The 18,493-nt window shown below is 44.0% G+C and overlaps 1 protein-coding gene across 2 annotated transcripts in view; it reads left to right on the forward strand.

The window, feature by feature from the left end:
• The window catches only part of LOC126336362 (chromosome partition protein Smc-like), a 69,251-nt gene extending 51,084 nt beyond the window's left edge, over window positions 1-18,167 (forward strand). For both annotated transcript variants that reach the window (XM_049999960.1, XM_049999959.1), the window contains exon 5: window positions 17,604-18,167. In XM_049999960.1, coding sequence (XP_049855917.1) covers window positions 17,604-17,717 — 114 coding nt within the window. In that variant the 3' untranslated portion in view covers window positions 17,718-18,167. The remainder of the gene's footprint in view (window positions 1-17,603) is intronic.
• The last annotated feature ends 326 nt before the right edge of the window (window positions 18,168-18,493 follow it).

An 18,493-nucleotide genomic window follows, 5' to 3' on the forward strand; every position in this document is an offset into this window, starting at 1 on the left:
GTACTCGAATCAAATTTCCTTAGGAAGTGTTAACAGTCCCGTCAAGTTTTCAGCATCACTTCAGGACCACACTGTTACTAAAGATGGCGACGTGGCGATGACTATGCATTTGTATTACTGTATTGGGATTTTTATAGATACGAGTGCATAATAATACACTTGTTGCTTTTTATTTTTATAAACTCTTACATATTGCTGGATATATAAATGTACTTAAATATGAATCCCAATAGCTCGCACTGTGGCATCTGATAAGCAGCAGGTGTAGTATAGTTAAGAAACCGTTTCCTCTGTCTTGGAAGGGGAGGTAGAGTGTTTACGCACTAGCTCCAGTAAATTGATCCATAATTTCTCGTACAATCTGAAGAAAGTTGGCTGCCAGCTGAGTCGGTGGTCTAGTGTCTACAGGATTGCATAATTAGTATACATTTAGTTACTAAAGGAGATTCCTGCAAACATGTACACTCGCTCTCATTGCAGCTGTGTGGTTGCCCAACTCTGCTGATGACGGCTGAGTGATTCCGTGGAACACTGGCGCAAACTGCATTGAGCTATCGCACTTGCAGTTCCATTAGTTTCTGGAAAATTTTACTTTCACGTCATTGTATCTGGGATTTTCGAATCTCACTGTTGGAAAGAACTCACAGTCTGCAGACATTACAATATTGACATACTTACGTGTAATGATGTTTAGATTGTACGTAATGTTGAACAGCAGCATTTCTTTCCGTCAGGTAGTGATTTTACCACATCTGGAAGGGAAAAAAGAGGTAGAAGAAGTATAATTCTGTCTATTTTTAGGACGACATTCATCTCCACACCACATGACTGCTTTCTTTCTGCAGGGAAAGTAACTAAACTGTACGGCATGACTTGTTGAAATTCACTCACTCACATGACTGAGCGAACAAACTGTCGCTAGCTGCTTCTATAGATCTTTCCCTCTAACAGCGGTGCAACATTTGAGGCGTACTTACATAATGTATCTGCCGTATACAAATATAAGTGAATATTAAGCACGGCTCTCAGGGTCGCTACAGTAGCAACGACTAACGTGTTTCATGGCGCTAAGACCGGAACAGTCGCTCTTACCGCTAACTTGTGCGAAGGCTGTGAACGTGTTATTCCTGTTGTGAGCATAGACACAACAGTCAGTGAACTGAAACTGCTGCTGGTGATGCCTAATGGTGAAAGCAGGATCCTGGTATATTCACAGAATCATCTTAGCAGTGATGTGTTAACTGCTCTATAGCAAATTATTTCTCCAGAAGAGTAGGATTATGGATTTACTGCTCAAGAAGATTGTTTCGATGTGTCTTATATGTACTGTAACCTCAAAGCGAAAAACGTGTGTCAGGTGCTCACCGATGTTTATGAAAAACTTGCAAGACTTACAGTATCTAAATGGTATTGATTACTACCTATTTCCAACACAGTTTATACCATGATTGTATGACGTCTCGCAAGGATTTCATTTGCTACCGCACGTATTTAAAAATATGAAACCAGCTCTAGGTACTATGATGTGAATGGCAGGTGTCATATTGATAGTCCGCCACTCATTAAATTAATTATGCAGAAGTCGAAAAGATGAACAACAAAAAAATTCCTTTTGCATGTGTGTGACAAACACCGGGTAAATCAGCGCCAGCGCTGCACTTGCACATTAATTTAGTGTTATACTAATTGAACTATAATGATCGTACACGATATTCGCCTATGCTTTTGGTGCTTATTGCCAGGTAACTGCAAGGGCAATGCAGAATATTGCTGTAGGCCGATTTCCGAAGAATTGGAACCCAAGTGCAAATCTCTTGATGACGGTGAGCTACCCGTCTGAGATCTCAAGTCACAGGAAGCGCCTGGAAAAATAAATTAAGATTTAATTACCTGACAGTTATTATTATGGGATGTTTGGGATGCTCGATATTCACCTGTCTGTAACTGGTTGATATGCTCGGTAGACATAAAGCGGGTTACATCAGGGTCTGAAGTCTGAGCATTAAATTAAGGCTTAATTGCCTGACAGTTATTATTATTACGTTCCTCACTGTAAAGAACGAGAATTAGACTTTTCACACGGGGAGACTGGGAAACTAATTATACGTGGAATTTTTATACGTCTACCTTAATTTCACCTCCTCTCTCGAAAGCTGGGTCCAAGCTTATTCAGACCTCTCTAAAGACAAAATGTATTTTGCAACATGAACTGGGTTTCACATTAAAAAATGCTGTTTTTGGAGAGATTTTTAAATTATTTTACACACATACAACACAAAATTACACCACACACTCATACACAGACACACACACACACACTGGTTCACTTTCTGAAGTGTTTTACCTGTCCCCAATAATGCAAACGTAACTGGGCTTCCCTTGTGAATTGCTGTGCACCATTGTCAATCACTATCGACTGCTTACAGTTTCGACAAACACATTCAGTGCCCGTTTTTATTACCTAATAATTTCGGAAAATATTCTCAACCCAAGTTCTCGAATACTGGAACAGTCGCCATCACATCGTGCTGTTCGAAAAACAAAAATATGAAAACTTTGAATGCTTGTCAGCGTGATGTGACGATGGTATATCTTTTTTCCAAATACTTGACGGTTGACGTCGTCTGTCGTACCTGTCAACCCAAAAAATGTACCGAGATGATGATATGCATGGATATTTAAAGACCCTTCACAATCCATAGCTATTTCTTATCCTCTTTATAAACTGAACACCTCCAATAGTGTTGTAGTAGGAAGAACAGAACCCTAAGGATATAACTTCATGCAAAAATAACAACAACAACAACAACAACAAAAATAATAATAATAATTATTATTATAGACAAATTAATGCTTACTGTAATTGATAATTACTATTATCACAGAGAGATTAAAGTTCACTACAATTGCTTACGCTTCTTGGATGACGGGAAACTGAATAAACATTTTAGGAAAGGCCTACAATTCCACCATATGCAACGTGGTGTGTTCGTCAGGAAACGCATCTTTTTCCCATTCTGGTGCATAGACATCATTTGCAGAACAATATTCCACCGTCTACAGTCTTACGCTTGTCCATTATCGTGCCCTTCCAGTATCAATGTAGAAAGCTGTCAGTTAACAGATTCGTCAAACTCCACCTTGCTCAGTGTAAGCGCCTCATGAGTTGAACACACAACGTACAAGTACTTAAAAAAGCAGTTATAATAGAACAGATGGCAAATATATTCAACAATATCAATAATTTTAACAATTGGTAATATTCGCTACTGCTGGCAATGCTGGTGGGTAAATGGCGCCCAGATGATTTTTTTAATCTGACGCTGAATGGATCAGACCTCAGAGCACTAAGCACCCACTGGCTGAAAGTATAATACTCAAAAGAAATTAGGCACAAGGCATTTGAGGGGAATGGGGGAAAAGGCGAGTGACAGAGACGGCCTAGACAGAGAGAGCGCGATTACGTAAGAGCCAATTTAGGTGAAAGCCGAATTAGCAGATAGTGCACTTGTTACCAAGGTCAAGAATTAAGTCGTAAATCACACAAAAAAACACCAACTTACCCACTGTATATTACTCATGTACTCTTTCATTGTTATCATTTTGATGCAAGTCGCACATATACAACACTGACTTTCATGTTACGTATTTAACTGGTCAATGGAACATTCCCCTCTGGAGAAGGAGCGGGCCGGCAGACTTGTTAATTTATTCATTTGAACACGTCCTAGCCGATCCACTTGCTTCCCGCGGCTGTGCGGTTTGAGGCGCCATGTCACGGACTGCGTGGTGCCTCCCGCCGGAGGTTCGAGTCCTCGCTCGGGCGTGGATGTGTGTGTTTTTCTTAGCATAAGTTACTTTACGTTAGTTTAAGTAGTGTGAACGGAATGGACAGTGTCTTGAAAGGAGGACATTAGATGAACATCTACATCTACATCTACATCCATACTCCGCAAGCCACCTGACGCTGTGTTGCGGAGGGTACCTGAGTACCTCTATCGGTTCTCCCTTCTATGCCAGTCTCGTATTGTTCGTGGAAACAAGGATTGTCGGTATGCCTCTGTGTGGGCTCTAATCTCTCTGATTTTATCCTCATGGTCTCTTCGCGAGAGATACGTAGGAGGGAGCAATATACTGCTTGACTCTTCGGTGAAGGTATGTTCTCCAAACTTCAACAAAAGCCCGTACCGAGCTACTGACCGTCTCTCCTGCAGAGTCTTCCACTGGAGTTTATCTATCATCTCCGTAACGCTTTCGCGATTACTAAATGATCCTGTAACGAAGCGCGCTGCTCTCCGTTGGATCTTCTCTATCTCTTCTATCAATCCTATCTGGTACGGATCCCACACTGCTCAGCAGTATTCAAGCAGTGGGCGAACAAGCGTACTGTAACCTACTTCCTTTGTTTTCGGATTGCATTTCCTTAGGATTCTTCCAATGAATCTCAGTCTGGCGTCTGCTTTACCGACGATCAACTTTATATGACCATTCCACTTTAAATCACTCCTAATGCCTACTCCCAGATAATTTATGGAACTAACTGCTTCCAGTTGCTGACCAGCTATTTTGTAGCTAAATGATAAGGGATCTATCTTTCTATGTATTCGCAGCACATTACACTTGTCTACATTGAGATTCAATTGCCATTCCCTGCACCATGCGTCAATTCGCTGCAGATCCTCCTGCCATTTCAGTACAATTTTCTATTGTTACAACCTCTCGATACACCACGGCATAATCCGCAAAATGCCTCAGTGAACTTGCCACGGTTGTATGACACTCCCCTGCGGCACACCTGAAATCACTCTTACTTCCTAAGACTTCTCTTCATTGAGAATGACATGCTGCGTTCTGTTATCTAGGAACTCCTCAATCCAATCACACAATTGGCCTGATAGTCCATATGCTCTTACTTTGTTCATTAAACGACTGTGGGGAACTGTATCGAACGCCTTGCGGAAGTCAAGAAACACGGCATCTACCTGTGAACCCGTGTCTACGGCCCTCTGAGTCTCGTGGACGAATTGCGCGAGCTGGGTTTCACACGACCGTCTTTTTCGAAACCCATGCTGATTCCTACAGACTAGATTTCTGGTCTCCAGAAAAGTCATTATACTCGACTCGAATATAATACGTATTCCAAAATTCTACAACTGATCGACGTTAGAGATATAGGTCTATAGTTCTGCACATCTGTTCGACATCCCTTCTTGAAAACGGGTATGACCTGTGCCCTTTTCCAATCCTTTGGAACGCTACGCTCTTCTAGAGACCTACGGTACACCGCTGCAAGAAGGGGGGCAAGTTCCTTCGCGTACTCTGTGTAAAATCGAACTGGTATCCCATCAGGTCCAGCGGCCTTTCATCTTTTGAGTGATTTTAATTGTTTCTCTATCCCTCTGTCGTCTATTTCGATATCTACCATTTTGTCATCTGTGCGACAATCTAGAGAAGGAAGTACAGTGCAGTCTTCCTCTGTGAAACAGCTTTGGAAGAAGTCATTAAGTATTTCGGCCTTTAGTCTGTCATCCTCTATTTCAGTACCATTTTGGTCACAGAGTGTCTGGACATTTTGTTTTGATCCACCTACCGCTCTGACATAAGACCAAAATTTCTTAGGATTTTCAGCCAAGTCAGTACATAGAACTTTACTTTCGAATTCATTGAACGCCTCTCGCATAGCCCTCCTCACACTACATTCCGCTTCGCGTAATTTTTGTTTGTCTGCAGGGCTTTGGCTATGTTTATTTTTGCTGTGAAGTTCCCTTTGCTTCCGCAGCAGTTTTCTAACTCGGTTGTTGGACCACAGTGGGTCTTTCCAACTCTTACGATCTTGCTTGGCACATACTCATCTATCGCATATTGTGCGATGGTTTTGAACTTTGTCCACTGATTCTCACCACTATCTGTCCTTGAGACAAAACTTTTGAGTTGAGTCGTCAGGTGCTCTGAAATCCGCTTGTCACTTTTGCTAAACAGAAAAATCTTCCTACCTTTTTTAATATTTCTATTTACGGCTGAAATCATCGATGCAGTAACCGCCTTATGATCGCTGATTCGGTGTTCTGCATTAGCTGTTTCAAATAGTTCGGGTCTGTTTGCCACCAGAAGGTCTAATATATTATCGCCACGAGTCGGTTCTCTGTTTAACAGCTCAAGGTAGGTTTCAGATAAAGCACTTAAAAAATTTCACTGGATTCTTTGTCCCTGCCACCCGTTATGAACGTTTGAGTCTCCCAGTCGATATCCGGCAAATTAAAATCTCCACCCAGAACTATAACATGGTGGGGAAATCTACTCGAAATATTTTCCAAACTATTCTTCAGGTGCTCAGCCACAACAATTGCTGAACCCGGGGGCCTATAGAGACATCCAATTACCATGTCTGAGCCTGCTTTAACCGTGACCTTCACCCAAATCATTTCACATTTCGGATCTCCGTCAATTTCCTTCGATGCTATTGCACTTCTTATCGCTATAAACACGCGTCCCCCTTCACTGTCCAGCCTGTCTCTACGGTATACATTCCAATCTGCGTTTAGGATTTCATTACTGTTTACGTCTGGTTTCAGCCAACTTTCTGTCCCTAGTACTATATGGGCGTTGTGACCGATTATTAATGAGAGCAGTTCTGGGACCTTTCTATAGTCGCTCCTGCAGATTACTATTAGCACATTAATATTGTTATTCTCTGTTGCATTTTGGCTACTCCTACCTTGCCGCGTTTCAAGAGGCGTCTTGTCGGGCCTAGGGAGGGAATTCTCTAACCTAAAAAACCCTCATGTGCACTCCACACGTGCTCCGCTACCTTGTAGCCGTTTCCGGCGTGTAGTGCACGCCTGACCTATTCAGGGGGACCCTACATTTCTCCACCCGTTAGCGGAGGTCGAGAAATTTGCACCCCAGCTCTCCGCAGAATCGTTTGAGCCTCTGGTTTAAGCCTTCCACTCTGCTCCAAACCAGAGGACCGCGATCGGTTCTGGGAACGATACTACAAATAGTTAGCTCTGAATCCACCCCGCGAGCGAGGCTTTCCGCCTTCACCAATTCCGCCTACCGCCTGTAAGAACTGAGGATGACCTCTGAACCCAGACGGCAGGAGTCATTGGTGCCGACATGAGAACAATTTGCAGTCGGGTGCACCCAGTGCCGCCGGTAGGGCCTTCTCCACATCTAGGATGAGACCACCCGGCAAGCAGACAGAGTGAACACTGGCCTTCTTCCCCGACCTTTCCGCTATTTCCCTAAGGGGCTCCATCACCCACCTAACGTTGGAGCTCCCAATAACTAATAAACCCCTCCCCCCGTGTGCCTGCTCGGACCTTGCTGAGGGAGCGGCCACATGTCCACTCACAGGCAGAGCGGGCGATGCCACACTGCCAGCCTCCACATTGACCCTCCGCCTCGTGCGCCGCGAACGCCGCTGAACCCGCCACTCTCCTTGGGGAGAGGGTGGCCCAACCGCGCCCGGTACCCGCGAAGATGTATCGACAGCAGGGACAGTGGGTGAAGCAGCTAACACCTGGGGTGTACCTTGCGACGCACCAGACTCACCACTGCCGCTACACTCCGAGGCAGCAGCCTGAAGACGGCTGACTGCGGCCATCAACACGCTCAGCTGTTCGCGAAGAGTGGCCAGCTCCTCCTGCGTCCATACACAGCAGTCACACATAATATCCATCCTAAGGAATCAATTTACTGAAGAGACTTATTCAACTTTTAACTAGACTGCTAATTCACTAAAGGCGGCTGATAATTGACTAAACTGTGATTGCTAGCCACTTCTTGTAGAAAACAATGAAAATAGGACTACCTGTCTCTGGACTGTATTGAAAACAAACACTAGCACTACTGGCACTATGGCTGACTAAAGGGACTCTCTGACTGTGTTCAAAACAAACACGAGATCTATGGAACACTATTAATAGCACTCGACAATTAAAGCTTCCTAAAAGCAAAAACACACGGAAGAAGAAGTGACAAGTAAGAAAAATACAGTTAATACTTAAATTAAGGCAGCTCGCTGCACAGCAGACGTGAAGCAGCAACAAGAATAAAACGAGGATAATGGAATGTAGCCAAATTAAATCGGTTGATGCAGCGGGAATTAGATTAGGATGTGAGATGCTTAAAGTAGTAAAAGAGTTTTGCTATTTGGGGAGCAAAATAACAGATGACGATCGATGTAGAGAGGATATAAAATGACTGGCAGTGGCAAGGAAAGCGTATCTGAAGAAGAGAAATTTGTTAACATCGAAAATAGATTTAAGGGTCAGGAAGTCGTTTCTGAAAGTATTTGTATACAGTGTAGCCATCTATGAAAGTGAAACGTGGACGATAAATAGTTTGGACAAGAAGGGAATAGAAGCTTTCGAAATGTGGTGCTACAGAAGAATGCTGAAGATTAGATGGGTAGATCACATAACTAATGAGGAAGTATTGAATAAAATTGGGGAGAAGAGGAGTTTCTGGCACAACTAGAATAGAAGAAGGGATCGGTTGGTAGGACATGTTCTGAGACATCGAGGGGTCACCAAATTAGTACTGGAGGGCAGCTTGGAGGGTAAAAATCGTAGAGGGAGACCAAGAGATGAATACACTGAGCAGATTCAGAAGGATGTAGGCTGCAGCAGGTACTGGGAGATGAATAAGCTTGCACAGGATAGAGTAGCATGGAGAGCTGCATCAAATCAATCTCAGAACTGAAGACCACAACAAAACAACATGTAGTGTGTAAGTCTAGGGACCGATGACCTCGGAGATTGGTCCCTTAGGAACTCAAACACATTTAAACATTTTGAAGACTTATGTGGGGAAGCCACAGATGAATGAGCAGACAGTACCATTGGCAACCTAATTTCACGGACAAGCTTAGCAAAGAACAAAGACGAGGGATTGAGTCAAAGATATATAGGGTGTTACAAAAAGGTACGGCCAAACTTTCACGAAACATTCCTTCATACACAAATAAAGAAAAGATGTTATGTGGACATGTGTCCGGAAACGCGTAATTTCCATGTTAGAGCTCATTTTAGTTTCGTCAGTATGTACTGTGCTTCCTCAATTCACCAATTGAAGGAATGTGATGTTGACTTCGGTGCTTGTGTTGACATGCGACTCATTGCTCTACAGTACTAGCATCAAGCACGTCAGTACGTAGCATCAACAAGTTAGTGCTCATCACGAACGTGGTTTTGCAGTCAGTGCAATGTTTAGAAATGCGGAGTTGGCAGATGTCCATTTGATCTATGGATTAGCACGGGGCAATAGCCGTGACGCGGTACGTTTGTATCGAGACAGATTTCCAGAACGAAGGTGCCCCGACAGGAAGACTTTCGAAACAATTGATCGGCGTCTTAGGGAGCACGGAACATTCCAGCCTATGACTCGCGACTGCGGAAGGCCTAGAACGACGAGGGCACGTGCAATGGACGAGGCAATTCTTCGTGCAGTTGACGATAACCCTAATGTCAGCGTCAGAGAAGTTGCTGCTGTACAAGGTAACGTTGATCACGTCACTTTATGGAGACTGCTACGGGAGAACCAGTTGTTTCCGTACCATGTACAGCGTGTGCAGGCACTATCAGCAGCTGATTGGCCTCCACGGGCACACTTCTGCGAATGGTTCATCCAACAATGTATCGATCACCATTTCACTGCAAATGTTCTCTTTAGGGATGAGGCTTCATTCCAACGTGATCAAATTGTAAATTTTCAGAATCAACATGTTTGGGCTGACGACAATCCGCACGCAATCGAGCAATCACGTGATCAACACAGATTTTCTGTGAACGTTTGGGCAGACATTGTTGGTGGTGTCTTGATTGGGGGCCCCATGTTCTTCCACCTACGCTCAATGGAGCACGTTCTCATGATTTCATACGGGATACTCTACCTGTGCTACTAGAACATGTGCCTTTACAAGTACGACACAACATGTGGTTCATGCACGATGGAGCTCCTGCACATTTCAGTCGAAGTGTTCGTACGCTTCTCAACAACAGATTCGGTGACCGATGGATTGGTAGAGGCGGACCAATTCCGTGGCCTCCACGCTCTCCTGACCTCAACCCTCTTTCATTTATGGGGGCATTTGAAAGCTCTTGTCTACGCAACCGCGGAACCAAATGTAGAGACTCTTCCTGCTCGTATTGTGGACGGCTGTGATACAATACGCCATTCTCCAGGGCTGCATCAGCGCATCAGGGATTCCATGCGAAGGAGGGTGGATGCATTTATCCTCGCTAACTGAGGACATTTTGAACATTTCCTGTAACAAAGTGTTTGAAGTCACTCTGGTTTACGTTCTGTTGCTGTGTGTTTCCATTCCATGATTAATGCGATTTGAAGAGCAGTAATAAAATGAGCTCTAACATCGAAAGTAAGCGTTTCCGGACAGATATCCACATAATATATTTTCTTTCTTTGTGTGTGAGGAATCTTTCCAGAAAGTTTGGCCGTACCTTTTTGTAACATCGTGTATTTTGTGGATCTGCTGCAGTTGGTCGCCAAAACTACTCCGTCTCCCCCCCCCTCCCCCCCATCTACACACACACGCCACACACTGTTTTGAATATGGAGCCGTTTCTTGACGTCTGCAACGACAGGCATTCAGTCACTGGAATGGTAACTGAGATCTATTAGAGCGTCTTGCTTGTTTTGTGGTTTCAGATATAAGAATAAGTACTTAGTTATAGAATCAACCAGTCTCTTTACTTTCAGAGTTACGTATGTCAGGGAAGTGACATAAGATCCCTTAATTTTAATTACTTTTGTAATGTCTGTGGGAAGAGTGTATTCTGATGATGATCCCTTTGTGCGAGTTTGAGCCAACGTTATGTGCCCAAGTAGTGGTTAATATTTTGCTAATATTGATCATAGATTGTTCACGTAGGATTCTGAGTGTACTTTCTTCTAGGGATGGTTTCCTTGAGGCTAGTACGCCAGTCTTTGTCCACCCCTCCCCCCCCCCCACAAGTCCATTGTATCATAGCTGACAAGCTATAGTTCCGGCCGCTGTGACCGATCGGTTCTAGGCGCTTCAGTCTGGAACCGCGCGACCGCTACGCCGCAGGTTCGAATGCTGCCTCGGTCATGGATGTGTGTGATGTCCTTAGGTTAGTTACGTTTAATGAGTTCTAAGTCGAGTGGGCTGATGACCTCAGATGTAAAGTCCCATAGTGCTTAGAGCCATTTCAACCATTTCGAGCTATAGTAAACACTATTGCATAGACTGTGGATTTTTTAGTGGGTTTGAGCCAATTCTAGTGGCGCTAACATTGCAGGTATAGTGTCTACTTTTGTCCACCACCACCTCACGTGCGCCGGCCGCGGTGGTCTCGCGGTTCTAGGCGCGCAGTCCGGAACCGTGCGACTGCTACGGTCGCAGGTTCGAATCCTGCCTCGGGCATGGATGTGTGTGATGTCCTTAGGTTAGTTAGGTTTAAATAGTTCTAAGTTCTAGGGGACTGATGACCACAGCTGTTGAGTCCCATAGTGCTCAGAGCCATTTGAACCATTTTGAACCTCACGTGCTCATGGTTTCACAACTTGCAAGGAATCGTCCCCTACATTGCGTCAATATTAAATTCTGTGTACAGCGAGTACCTAAATCCGGTGTGAAATACCAACGGGTGTCTATTTTGTTTGCCGAGTTATTTTTTGCGTATTTTGTATAGGCTTCAACCACCTCCCACATGGCCTACTTATAGCATTAACCCAACAGTGACGATAAAGGTGAAATTCTGAGAGGATTTGAGACTATTCTAGTGTTTGTTTCTTTGTGATTAGTGTGTCGATCCTTGTCCACCACCACACATATGCTCATGGTTTCACAGCTAGCAAGCAATAATTGCCTTCATGATTCAGCACATTAAAGCCTGTGTATAGCAGTTAACCAGACGCTATCTATTGCTAACCATTTTGCTGTGTTTTTGAGGATCTGTCGAAGTAGAAGTCCATCGATATGAATTTCATACACATTCTGCTGCGTTCATCCTTTGCTGAGCCCACCATACTTAGTAATATATATGGTTACTCATAGTTTCATTGAGTGCATCAATATGGGCATGATTTAAGCATTCCAGTCAGCCACTGGTCAGTCGTGTTGTGCATTTTGCTTCACGCCCTGTGTACTCAGGTAAATTTTGAAGCAATTCTTCCTATAACGATTATTTATATTTATTTATATAGAAATAAAAAAATCTTCAAATTAGTGGTAACAAGTAAATGAAATTTCATTCACTTGTTATAACTCGCTGTATATTGCTATATAAAAAGGATCATATAGCTATTATGTTGAAGAGCAGTTCTAGTATGGGACTGCTATGAAGTCCTACAATCATTCATAGAGGCATTATACACTCCTGCAAATTGAAATAAGAACACCGTGAATTCATTGTCCCAGGAAGGGGAAACTTTATTGACATATTCCTGGGGTCAGATACATCACATGATCACACTGACAGAACCACAGGCACATAGACACAGGCAACAGAGCATGCACCATGTCGGCACTAGTACAGTGTATATCCACCTTTCGCAGCAGTGCAGGCTGCTATTCTCCCATGGAGACGATCGTAGAGATGCTGGATGTAGTCCTGTGGAACGGCTTGCCATGCCATTTCCACCTGGCGCCTCAGTTGGACCAGCGTTCGTGCTGGACGTGCAGACCGCGTGAGACGACGCTTCATCCAGTCCCAAACATGCTAAATGGGGGACAGATCCGGAGATCTTGCTGGCCAGAGTAGTTGACTTACACCTTCTAGAGCACGTTGGGTGGCACGGGATACATGCGGACGTGCATTGTCCTGTTGGAACAGCATGTTCCCTTGCCGGTCTAGGAATGGTAGAACGATGGGTTCGATGACGGTTTGGATGTACCGTGCACTATTCAGTGTCCCCTCGACGATCACCAGAGGTGTACGGCCAGCGTAGGAGATCGCTCCCCACACCATGATGTCGGGTGTTGGGCCTGTGTGCAACGGTCGTATGCAGTCCTGATTGTGGCGCTCACATGCATGGCGCCAAACACGCATACGACCATCATTGGCACCAAGGCAGAAGCGACTATCATCACTGAAGACGAAACGTCTCCATTCGTCCCTCCATTCACGCCTGTCGCCACACCACTGGAGGCGGGCTGCACGATGTTGGGGCGTGAGCGGAAGACGGCCTAACGGTGTGCGGGACCGTAGCCCAGCTTCATGGAGACGGTTGCGAATGGTCCTCGCCGATACCCCAGGAGCAACAGTGTCCCTAATTTGCTGGGAAGTGGCGGTGCAGTCCCCTACGGCGCTGCGTAGGATCCTACGGTCTTGGCGTGCATCCGTGCGTCGCTGCGGTCCGGTCCCAGGTCGACGGGCACGTGCACCTTCCGCCGACCACTGGCGACAACATCGATGTACTGTGGAGACCTCACGCCCCACGTGTTGAGCAATTCGGCGGTACGTCCACCCGGCCTCCCGCATGCCCACTATATGCCCTCGCTCAAAGTCCGTCAACTGCACATACGGTTCTCGTCCACGCTGTCGCGGCATGCTACCAGTGTTAAAGACTGCGATGGCTGACACTGACGGCGGCGGTGCACAAATGCTGCGCCGCTAGCGCCATTCGACGGCCAACACCGCGGTTCCTGGTGTGTCCGCTGTGCCGTGCGTGTGATCATTGCTTGTACAGCCCTCTCGCAGTGTCCGGAGCAAGTATGGTGGGTCTGACACACCGGTGTCAATGTGTTCTTTTTTTCTATTTCCAGGAGTGTATTTTAATTAAAGTTCAGTCTTGATCACAACACTTATGTCTCAATAACATAGGTTACCGGTTTCGGTTATATATATATATATATATATATATATATATATATATATATATATAAAACCACCTTCAGACCTATGGCTTCCTTGGAGGATGGTAGGCGGAGCTCTCCTCAGCTGCTACGAAGTCAACCATCCTCCAAGAAAGCCATGGGTCTGAAGGTGGTTATATAAATATATACAACCGAAACCGGTCACGTATGTTATTGAGACATAAGTGTTGTGATCAAGACTGAACTTTAGTTAAATTGTAATAATCTATTGATCACTGCATTCCAAAAATGTTTACCAAAATTATTCATAGAGACAGCCTTACGGTGGTAATGGTGTTTTCCAAAATAATATCCCACATTATTTCCATTTGTTTTCGAAGTTTATCGACATAAATGCAGGTAATATGTACAGAACCAGACGCAGTCCTATCGTATTCCTTATGTGTTCAAGAAGTTCTGGTCCCATAGTCGTGGCAGTCAGATAAAGCTGGTAAAGATGGCAGGGGAACGAAAGAAATGTCTTCTAATGGAAGTCTGTGTCTCTCTGATATTACAGGAACACAAACAGCGCGTTGTAAAAATGTTGTACATGCAAAGCGTTCTGTTGAATAAACATCAATGATTTGTGGTCACTGTAGGCTCTACCTACCAGCGCCCTGATGCTCGGAGTTGGTCCTGTATGCCCTTGCGATCCACCTGGTCCGCGTCACAGGCACGAACACCCGTCAGTTCAACAATACATAACTAAACACACAGTTGCTACATGATCTGAGTCAAATTACACAGCCAGCCTCATCAACATTTAGTGAAGCAGTAAATGTAATGGATGGGTATTAAAACACTACAGAGATATACTAGTACATGCACGATGAGGGTCAGTAGAGTCCTTTCACACTTATTTGACTTGGTTTGATATATGGTGATTGATATTCATTAATATATAAAACTGTTTACTTCAGACAAATGGGTAACTAAAGTTGGGAAACTGTGTTTTATTTTTCCCATACAATATAAGGGATACTGAAGTGGAGAATGTGATCCCTCGTCTCCCAGCTATCTTCTACTTTTCCTCACGGTCTTTCATGTAATTTTTAAGAGGTAGAGTGATGTATTTGATATCAGTTAACTGAAAACCCTTCAAGAGACAATATGGGTCGTCCTTCAATTTCAGTCTATACAGGGTGGTCCATTAATAGTGACTGGGCCAAATATCTCATGAGATAAGCATCAAACGAAAAAACGACAAAGAACGAAACTCGTCAAGCTTGAAGGGGGAAACCAGATAGCGCTATGGTTGGCCCGCTAGATGGCGCTGCCATAGGTCCTCGCCAAGGATGCAGAGATGCCCGTGGTCCAGCGGCTATAAAGACCCGGACGAGACGTGAAACCGACACTTCGCCTGAAGATGGCAAGTAAGAAACTTGCTGAAACGTTGCTGGAGAACAACGCATTGACTAGGCTGTCAACCCGAGAAGAATTTATCTTCAAGATTCGCCGAGAAAGCCTGCATTCTCAGTTATACAGGGTCCGGCCAAACTATCAGGAAACATTCCTTACACAAAGAAAGAAAATATGTTATGTGGACATGTGTCCGGAAACGCTTACTTCCCAAGTTAGAGCTAATTTTATTACCTCTCTTCAAGTCACATTAATCATGGAATGGAAACACACAGCAACAGAAGGTACCATCGTGACTTCAAACACTTTGTTACAGGAAATGTTCAAAATGTCTTCCGTTAGCAAGGATACATGCATCCACCCTCCGTCGCATGGAATCCCTGATGTGCTGATGCAGCCCTGGAGAATGGCATATTGTATCACAGCCGTCCACAATACGAGCACGAAGAGTCTCTTCATTTGGTACCGGGGTTGCGTAGACAAGAGCTTTCAATTGCCCCCATAAATGAAAGTCAATAGGGTTGAGGCCAGGAGAGCGTGGAGGCCATGGAATTGGTCCGCCTCTACAAATCCATTGGCTACCGAATTTGTTGTTGAGAAGCGTACGAACACTTCGACTGAAATGTGCAGGAGCACCATCGTGCATGAACCACATGTTGACTGTACACGCTGTACATGCTACGGAAGCAACTGGTTCTCCCGTAGCACTCTCCATACAGTGACGTGGTTAACGTTACCTTGTACAGCAGCAACTTCTCTGACGCTGACATTAGGGTTATCGTCAACTGCACGAAGAATTGCCTCATCCATTGAAGATGTCCTCGTCGTTCTAGGTGTTCCCCAGTCGCGAGTCATAGGCTTGAATGTTCCGTGCTCCCTAAGACACCGATCAATTGCTTCGAACGTCTTCCTGTCGGGACACCCTCGTTCTGGAAATCTGTCTCGATACAAACGTACCGCGCCACGACTATTGCCCCGTGCTAATCCATACATCAAATGGACATCTGCCAACTCCGCATTTTTAAACATTGCACTGACTGCAAAATCACGTTCGTGATGAGCACTAACCTGTTATTGCAAAGGGAACAATGAAACACAGTTTCCCAACTTTAGTTACCCATTTGTCTGAAGTAAACAGTTTTATATATTAATGAATATCAATCACCATATATAAAACCAAGTCAAATAAGTGTGAAAGGACTCTACTGACCCTCATCGTGCATGTATTAGTATATCTCTGTAGTGTTTTAATACCCAGCCATTACATTTACTGCTTCACTAAATGTTGATGAGGCTGGCTGTGTAATTTGACTCAGATCATGTATCAACTGTGTGTTTAGTTATGTATTGTTGCACTGACGGGTGTTCGTACCTGCTACGCGGACCAGGTGGATTGCAAGGGCATACAGGACCAACTCCGAGCATCAGGGCGCTGGTAGGTAGAGCCTACAGTGACCACAAATCATTGATGCTACGTACTGATGTGCTTGATGCTAGTACTGTAGAGCAATGAGTAGCATGTCAACACAAGCACCGAAGTCAACATTACCTTCATTCAATTGGGCCAACTGGCGGTGAATCGAGGAAGTACAGTACATACTGACGAAACTAAAATGAACTCTAACATGGAAATTAAACGTTTCCGGACACATGTCCACATAACATCTTTTCTTTGTTTGTGTGTGAGGAATGTTTCCTGAAAGTTTGGCCGTACCTTTTTGTAACACCCTGTATACTCAAAGAAAAAAAGACGCATGACAGTGGAATTATCCCAGTGGAACGGAAATCGGTAGTTATGATATACATGTACAGATAAACAAATGATTACTGTTTCAGGTAGATTTGGTGGTTTATTCAAGAGGAAGAACTTCACAAACTCAACAAATCAGTGACGCGTTGGTCCACCTCTGACCGTTAGGCAAACATTGGCATCGACTAATAGTGTTGTAGGATGTCTTCATGAGGGATATCGTGCCAATTTCTGTCCCATTTGCAGCGTTAGATCGCCAAAATCCGCAGCTCGTTGGAGGGCCCCGCGCATAATGCTTCATTCATTCGGATAAATCCTTCCGCGTGCGCCGGTTTAAAGTAGCGTGTAATTCGGATTCTTTACTCTTGGGGTGGCATCATTGTTGCCTCAGAACAAACATGTGTCTTATGATACAGTTAATAGCACGTCTAGCTCAAACGTGTGCACCGCCTGGGTACTCCTGACCTTATATTGGTTTCCGCCGAAAGTAGGAAGTTATATTCTAAGAAAAGTTTTATATTGTGATTTATGTTTCAGTTGAATTGCATTATGTAATTTGCTTGAATTACCTCTTTCAGTTAGAGAAGGGGTAGTCCTTTATTTCTGTTGAAGAATCCTTTTAAAAGTAATCTATGTTTTACTTCTTTGCAGTATCTCAAAACGAAACTTGAAGCAGCTTTAGAGAAACAAACACGACTGCAGGAAGAACTGGGATCCTTCCAATCAAGAATGACAGTGAAGGTTGAAGGTTCATTGCGAAAGTGACGCACGGATCATTCGCCCCATTATGTGGCTACACAACGAGGCACCAGCGCTAATCTCAGAGCTGAGGAAAGAAGATATTCATGGTGAAACACAACAGTAATGGAAGAATATATGGCTACAGCGACAAACATTTTGCAAATCAGGCATTTTTCATTTATTGTTATATATGAGTATAGATACCTTCTTTCTTTTGTTCTCGAATGACAGTAAATTCCAGCTTTGCAAGATGATCATTGCTATAGAGTTTCTTAAACTGTCAGTCTTGAGATTACCTTTGGTCATCGAGACCAAAGACGATCCACGGAATGACAATGTAACAACAGATATAGCAATAATCGCTTTGCAATACGGGTATTTTTCTGTTACTGCTATATGCGAACATCTGTCTCGAGTGTGTATTGTGACGTTCATTTTAATACTGAAATATACTGGCATACGTTCAATAGTATCGACAGTTCTTTTATTTCTCCTTTTTCTTGTTTCTGGATGTAAGGAACTATTGTCATTGTTTACAGGCGATCTTTCACAGCTTTCTTGAAGAACATGATGAAATTCTGTTCTAAGTACTTTTAATTTTTCCACGTTTCACCACGTAACGGCTTCACTTTCATGCTAAGTTCCCTGTCTCTGCTCTAAAGTCTACTTCTGAAAATAGTCACCAATTATTTGTTACTTTAAGTTATACAGTTCAAAATCTCGTACTGTTCAACGGAGCAAGCAGTAATACTGTGACATAACAGTGTGGTTTGAGGGAGTGGCTGGTGGGCAAATTCATA

The sequence above is a fragment of the Schistocerca gregaria genome, chromosome 2 (genome assembly GCF_023897955.1).
Source record: "Schistocerca gregaria isolate iqSchGreg1 chromosome 2, iqSchGreg1.2, whole genome shotgun sequence".
Taxonomy (NCBI): Eukaryota; Metazoa; Arthropoda; class Insecta; order Orthoptera; family Acrididae; genus Schistocerca; species Schistocerca gregaria.